This window comes from Rhinopithecus bieti, unplaced genomic scaffold (assembly GCF_001698545.2).
Source record: "Rhinopithecus bieti isolate Rb0 unplaced genomic scaffold, ASM169854v2 scaffold_17184, whole genome shotgun sequence".
NCBI classification, from domain to species: domain Eukaryota; kingdom Metazoa; phylum Chordata; class Mammalia; order Primates; family Cercopithecidae; genus Rhinopithecus; species Rhinopithecus bieti.
The window spans coordinates 2,746,806-2,753,673 of record NW_016809106.1 but is presented as its reverse complement, the minus strand read 5'-3'; the positions used below and the strand labels follow the sequence as shown (position 1 = coordinate 2,753,673).

The following is a 6,868-nucleotide window of genomic DNA, read 5'->3' as shown; positions in this document are numbered from 1 at the left end:
CTTAATGAAAGGCTGGTCACACTAAGGCACATAGGGCCCCAAGGGTACTTCCTGTTCTTCTGTTTGTTGACTTAAGTAGACTCCTGAAGTATGCACTGCAATGACTATGAAGTTTTTCCCAGAATGTGCTCAGCCAGGAATAAGCTAAGAAATAAATGCAACGGCACAAGCTTGGAAGCTCCTGGACTTCAGAACACTTATTTCTTCACAGTCAGGTCTCCAACACCTTTGGCCACCGGGAAAAGTACTTTGGCAGGTAATGGAATCCAGCGGCGTGGCTTAAATGTCAAAAACCTTGCATTTCTTCTATTCTGTTGAGCTGCAATATATGTTGTGCACACTATCTCCCAGCAATGGTGAACACAGTGTATCTGGAAGAAAGTCTCATTTCTTAACTCTTTTGAACTTGATCTCACGTGCACTTAATGGAGCTAAGCATTTGACAGAGTGTGAACAGCAGAACTAACCAAGGGTCTGAGGAGTCCACCTGAGACACCTGGGAAACACAGGGTTGCGTTCCTGGGGGTCATGCTTTTGGAGGAAGATACATTCAGATGGGAGTTTGCTTAAGTCATCAGCCCAAGTGTTCACGGAAATCCCCATTTCTGCTTATCACAGGTCCTGTTAGGCTATATCACTCCTAAACTATACTTCTTTTGTTTTCAATTTTATCGAGTTAGCATTGGCCCCTGATTTCAATCTGTACCTGCATTTATAAAACCTACTTTTGACAGCCAACATAGTAGCTCTCATTCCCTAATTCGTGTCATGTACAAATTTGATCGATGTCCTTAATCTAATAACTGATAAAAAATTGAAATCAGCCAGTTAGAGAAGCCACACTAACCTCTGCAGGAAAATCCTTACTGTACAGTTTACTTAACAAGCCACAATTTCAAAAAGCAGTTAAAGATCCTGCAGACTCCAAATCACAACGCTTCCATAACACAGCCCGTTTGAGGTTGAGAGACAAGCATCATCTAATTCTTGTGAAACTAAGGGAGATACTCCAAATACGCTAAGTTATTAATAACTCTGCACAGAGCCTGATGCCTGTATTAGTCTGTTTTCATGCTGCTGATAAAGATATACCTGAGACTGGGCAATTTACAAAATAAAGGGGTTTAATTGGACTGACAGTTCCACATGGCTGAGGAGGCCTCACAATCAAGGCAAGGAGGGACAAGGGACATCTTACGTGGACAGTGGCAGCCAAAAGAGCTTGTGCAGGAAACTCCCCCTTACAATAACCATCAGATCTCGTCAGACTGACTGTCATAAGAACAGCATGGGAAAGACCTGCCCCCATGACTCAATTACCTCCCACAGGGTCCCTCCCACAACACATGGGAATTCAAGACGAGATTTGGGTGGGGACACAGTCAAACCATATCATTCCATCCCTGGCCCCTCCCAAATCTCATACCCTCACATTTCAAAACCAATCATACCTTCCCAACAGTCCTCCACAGTCTTATCTCATTTCAGCATTAGCTCAAAAGTCCACAATCCAAAGTCTCATGCCAGACAAGGCAATCCCTTCCACCTGTGAGTCTGCAAAATCAAACGCAAGTCTCATGCGAGACAAGGCAATCCCTTCCACCTGTGAGCCTGTAAAATCAAAAGCAAGTTAGAAACTTTCTAGATATAATGGGGGTACAGGCATTGGATAAATGAAGCCATTCCAAATGTGAGACGTGGGCCAAAACAAACGGGCTACAGGCCCCATGCAAGTCCAAAATCCAGCAGAGCGGCAAATCTTAAAGCTCCAAAATGATCTCCTTTGACTCCATGTCTCACATCCTGGTCACACTGATGCAGAAGGTGGGTTCCCATGGTCTTGGGCAGCTCCACCCCTGTTGCTTTGCAGAGTATAGCCTCCCTCCTGGCTGCTTTCATGGGCTGGTGTTGAGTGTCTGTGGCTTTTCCAGGTGCATAGTGTAAGCTGTCAGTGGATCTACCATTTTGGGGTAGGCCCTCTTCTCACAGCTCCACTAGGTGGTGCCCCAGTAAGGACTGTGTGTGGGGGCTCTGACCCCACATTTCCCTTCCGCACTGCCCTAGCAGTCCTCACTGCCCATGAGCACCCCGTCCCTGAAGTAAACTTTTGCCTGGGCATCCAGGTATTTCCATACATCTTCTGAAATCTAGGCAGAGGTTCCCAAACCTCAATTCTTGACTTCTGTGCACCCACAGGCTCAACACCACACAGAAGCTGCCAAGACTTGGGGCTTCCACCCTCTGAAGCAACAGCCCAAGCTTTACCTTGGCCCCTTTTAGTCATGACTGGAGTGGCTGGGACACAGGGCACCAAGTCCCTAGACTGCACACAGCACAGTGACCCTGGGCATGTACCACAAAACCATTTTCTCATAGGCCTTCAGGCCTGTGATGGGAGGGGCCGCCATGAAGACCTCTGACGTGCCCTGGAGATATTTTCCGCATCGTCTTGGGGATTGACATTCAGCTCTTTGTTACTTATGCAAATTTCTGCATTCAGCTTCAATTTCCCCTCAGAAAATGTGTTTTTCTTTTCTATTACATTGTCATGCTGCAAACTTTCCAAACTTTTATGCTCTGCTTCCCTTATAAAACTGAATGCCTCTAACAGCATCCAAATCACCTCTTGAATGCTTTGCTGCTTAGAAATTTCTTCTGCCAGATACCCTCAATCATCTCTCTCAAGTTCAAAGTTCCACAAATCTCTAGGGCAGAGGCAAAATGTCACCAGTCTCTTTGCTAAAACATAACAAGAGTCACCTTTGCTCCAGTTCCCAACCAGTTCCTCATCTTCATCTGAGACCACCTCAGCCTGCACCTTATTGTCCCTATCTCTATCAGGCTTTTGGTCAAAGCCATTCAACAAGTCTAAAGGAAGTTCCAAACTTTCCCATATTTTCCTGTCTTCTTCTGAGCCCTTCAAACTGTTCGAACCTCTGTCTGTTATCCAGTTCCAAAGTTGCTTCCACATTTTCGGGTATCTTTTCAGTAACATACCACTCCTGGCACCAATTTACTATATTAGTCTGTTTTCACACTGCTGATAAAGACATACCTGAGACTGGGCAATTTACAAAAGAAAGAGGTTTAATTGGGCTTAAGTTCCATGTGGCTAGAATATCTTATGTGAATGGTAGCAGGCAAAAAGAGCTTGTGCAGGAAAATGCCCCCTTACAATAACCATCAGATCTCATGAGACTTACTCACTTTCACGAGAACAGCAAGGGAAAGACTTGCCCCCATAATTCAATTACCTCCCACTGGGTCCTTCCCACAACACGTGGGAATTCAAGATGACATTTGGGTAGGGACACAGCCAAACCATATCAATGCCTCTATAAATTCACCAGGAACACTTCTAGAAAATGTTGAACACCTCCAAGGCCCCACAAAACCCTCCTCTACCCACATCTTCATGGCAAGGAGCTACCATGGATCCCCCTCCGAGTGTGCCCAGACCAGTTACAGGACTGGCTACAACAGAAGGCAACTGAGAGACACAGAGCAAGAGCTGCCCTCCCACCAAAGCCACACACCACAGAAAGAACTCATTCTTCATAAGGACACTGGAGCTAGTGGAAAAGGGACAGATGGTAGCTGCCAAAAACCTGGCTGATGTCCACAACATCCCATCCCCTCATCTCAGACTCACACAGGTGCTCTCTACACCATCACACTGTTTATTTTTCAGAGAACTCCACACACTAAGATTCACTCGTTTATTTGTTTGTCTCTCCTTTCCAGAATAGGAATTCCATGAGGCCAGGGGCTTTGCATGTCTGTCTATTCACTGCAGAATCTCAGAGCTTCTTCTACAGTAGACACTGAATACATATTTGTTGAATGAATGAATGAATGAATGAATGTGTCCCCAGATGTTTCTCATTTAAATGAAAATTATCAAACTGACCATATTTTTATAAGTTTAGTTAAAGATGTGACCATCTTACTTCATTACATCTCCATTAAAACAGTTTGGTATTTCAGTTACAGGTGTATGACTGGGAGTTCAATTCTTCTCTGTGATAAGCACAAATGACTCAAGCTACCATTCAATATTCATTTTACAGATATATGAAGCTTGTCTACTCACATTCAAAGGTTTTCATTAATTCGTCTTTTATCTAAATCAATCAAGTCTTTTCTCATAAATGAGAAATATTAAATAAGTGGCGGCTCTCAAGAAATAAAATAGTGACCAGCAGAAATAATCTGCAACTTCTGTGAATAAGCTTTTTCTCAATGTCTAAAATAACAAACACCATTTATGGACCAAAGACTAGGTGTCATGAGTTTTAGAAATTGGTACCCAGTCTGCTGTTACATGTACCATTATCCCAATGGCAAAGATACACAGAAAGCCAAGGCTCAGAGGCAGTAAGTCATAGGTTCAAGGCCTCTTGCTGATGACAAAACCGGAATCTGAACCCATGTCGGGCATACATTTACACATACATGTATACAAATGTACATATATACAGCTTAGATTCAATGAAATACAGTAATCTAGTGGTGGAACAAATTATTTCTAATAAATGTTATAAAATATAAATGCCTCTCTGAATCCTTTAGAAAATTAATTTTGCCATGAAGTACAAAAAGGAAAGACATAAAACTTAAGTATGAACAAAGTTATAGGAGACTGCAAACATTTGGTAATATGCACTGTCTTTTTTTCGGGGGGAGGGTACCAAATTTCTTTATTTGAAGGAATGGTACAAATCAAATAATTTAAGTGGATGTTTTGGTACAACTTATGGAAAAGGTAAAGGAAACCCCAACATGCATGCACTGCCTTGGTGACCAGTGAAGTGACCCCATGGCTACGGGGAAATTAGCCTGAGGCTTAGCTTTCATCATCACTGTCTCCCAGGGTGTGCTTGTCAAAGAGATACTCTGCCAAGTTGGATTCCGGTGCTCCCATCTTGCGCAAGTTGGTCACACGGTCACCCAATTCTTTGATGGCTTTCACCTGCTCATTCAGGTAATGTGTCTCAATGAAGTCACACAAATGGGGGTCATGTTTGTCAGTGGCCAGTTTGTGTAGTTCCAGTAGTGGCTGATTCACATTTTTTTCCAAATGTAATGCCCACTCCATCGCATTCAGCCCGCTCTCCCAGTCGTCATAGTCTGGTTTCTTGATCCTGAAGGAAGATTCGGCCACCTCGTTGGTTCTGCAGCTTCATCAGTTTATCGGCATGTTCCCTTTCCTCATGAGAGTGGTGAAGAAAGTATTTGGCAAAGTTCTTCAAAGCGACATCATCGCGGTCAAAGTAGTAAAACGTAGGAAGCCTAGAGCTCCAGGTTGATGTGGCGGTTGATGGCGGCCTCTGAGTCCTGGTGGTAGTTCTGGCGCACCTGCGAGGTGGACGCGGTCGTCACGGCGGAGGCTAAGGACAGGCGGCGGCGCTGGAGCGGCAGCGGGGGCCTTGGGGCGGTCGGAGGGCGCGGTGAAGAGGTGACGGAGGGCTGGCTATAGGCGGCCGGCAGGGATGGGGGACAAGCGCCGGGTTCCGTCCAAGCACTGTTAAAGCAGGAAACCCTGACCACACTCGGCGAAGAACGTCTGCACTGTCTTTAAAACTCATTTCTCCTTATTGAGGCATGAGGCCATATTGTTTATGACGTGCAGAGCTGTTGGCATCTTTCCTGCCCATAACCAGGACCATCACTCATTCATCTTTTTATGCATCCAGGTGCATGAAAAGGCAGTAAGTACATTTTTTAAGAAAATAGCATCAAAAGCGGATTTTAAATCTACCTGTTTTTCTTCTGTTTGTTTTCTCCAACAGTTAAGGAAAGTAATAGTAATTTCTCATTCCAAACCAGACAATTAGGCTCCTTTCTAAGGACACAGCTGTAAGTCTCTACAAGATCGGGGAAGACTACAACATTTCAGAAAAGCACTCTCAGTAAAGTTTATGCTTGAATGGGCGGCTGGAAATGCATCGATGTTCAGGGCCTCTTTTCACGGCCCCTAAACGTGCTCGCATCATATGCCCACACTGTGTCTATCCCCTCCCCAGTGACATGGTCTGGAGTCCAGTGTGGGAAGGGAAACCGGCAAGCAATGACTCGTGCATCATCGTCAAGTTCAAGTTCAAGTTTTTTCTCCAACTGCAGCATCTGTGGGGAGTAACAGCTATTATTTTAGTGAGCAGTGAGTCAGAGGAAATAATTTCAAAATTTCTTCTGTACTTAAGAGTCCTGAAAATACCTGAGCAAAAATTACTACTTGTTAAAAAGAGCACTCTGGGACACAAACACATGAACAAACAATCCACTAAAATACAGAAGACACACTGACAGCAGTTGTAAGAACATCTTCTAGTATTAATTATAAAATGTGCCATTTTTAGCAGATGTGTATCATAGATTTATAGTTTTCTCAATAAAATCAAGATGTGGCAGCAATTATAAGAAGCAGTAGTTTTAAATAATTTATTTTAATACCTTGTCTCATATATTTAAGATATTATTTTTCTACATTTTTTTAAGAGATGGGGGTCTTGCTATGTTGTCCAGGCTGGTCTCAAACTCCTGGGCTCAAGCAATCTGCCCACCTCAGCCTCCCAAAGTGCTGGGATTACAGGCGTGAGCCACTGTGCCTCCATTTTTCCACATTTTTAACATCTCTGAAATCAGGACACATCACACAACACTGTCTTAGAATTATAATTCGCAATTTTTTTTGTTTCTCAATAGCAATGGTGCATCCTAAAATCAAGATCCACAGTCAATGAAATGTAGTATAGTTAGAGCACGAAAAAACATACACAATTCTACCAATGGGAAATACCATGAAATATTTCATAATTTTTTAAAATGTACCCATAATGTACTAATAATGGATTTTTTTTAATTTTAT

The 6,868-nt window shown here is 43.3% G+C and overlaps 1 protein-coding gene and 1 pseudogene across 6 annotated transcripts in view; both read right to left on the bottom strand.

Moving 5' to 3' along the window:
* Window positions 1–3,913: 3,913 nt before the first annotated feature.
* Window positions 3,914–5,608, bottom strand: LOC108539681 (ferritin heavy chain pseudogene; annotated as a pseudogene). Its single transcript, XR_001888461.1, has one exon. The product of XR_001888461.1 is annotated as a ferritin heavy chain pseudogene (transcript).
* Window positions 3,921–6,868, bottom strand: part of ATPSCKMT (ATP synthase c subunit lysine N-methyltransferase) — a 25,538-nt gene continuing 22,590 nt past the window's right edge. For 3 of the 5 annotated variants that reach the window (XM_017888559.1, XM_017888561.1, XM_017888563.1), the window contains one exon: window positions 3,921–6,142. In XM_017888559.1, the coding sequence (XP_017744048.1) occupies window positions 6,012–6,142 (131 nt within the window). In that variant the 3' untranslated portion in view covers window positions 3,921–6,011. The remainder of the gene's footprint in view (window positions 6,143–6,868) is intronic. The other 2 variants (XM_017888560.1, XM_017888562.1) reach the window with 1 other exon arrangement.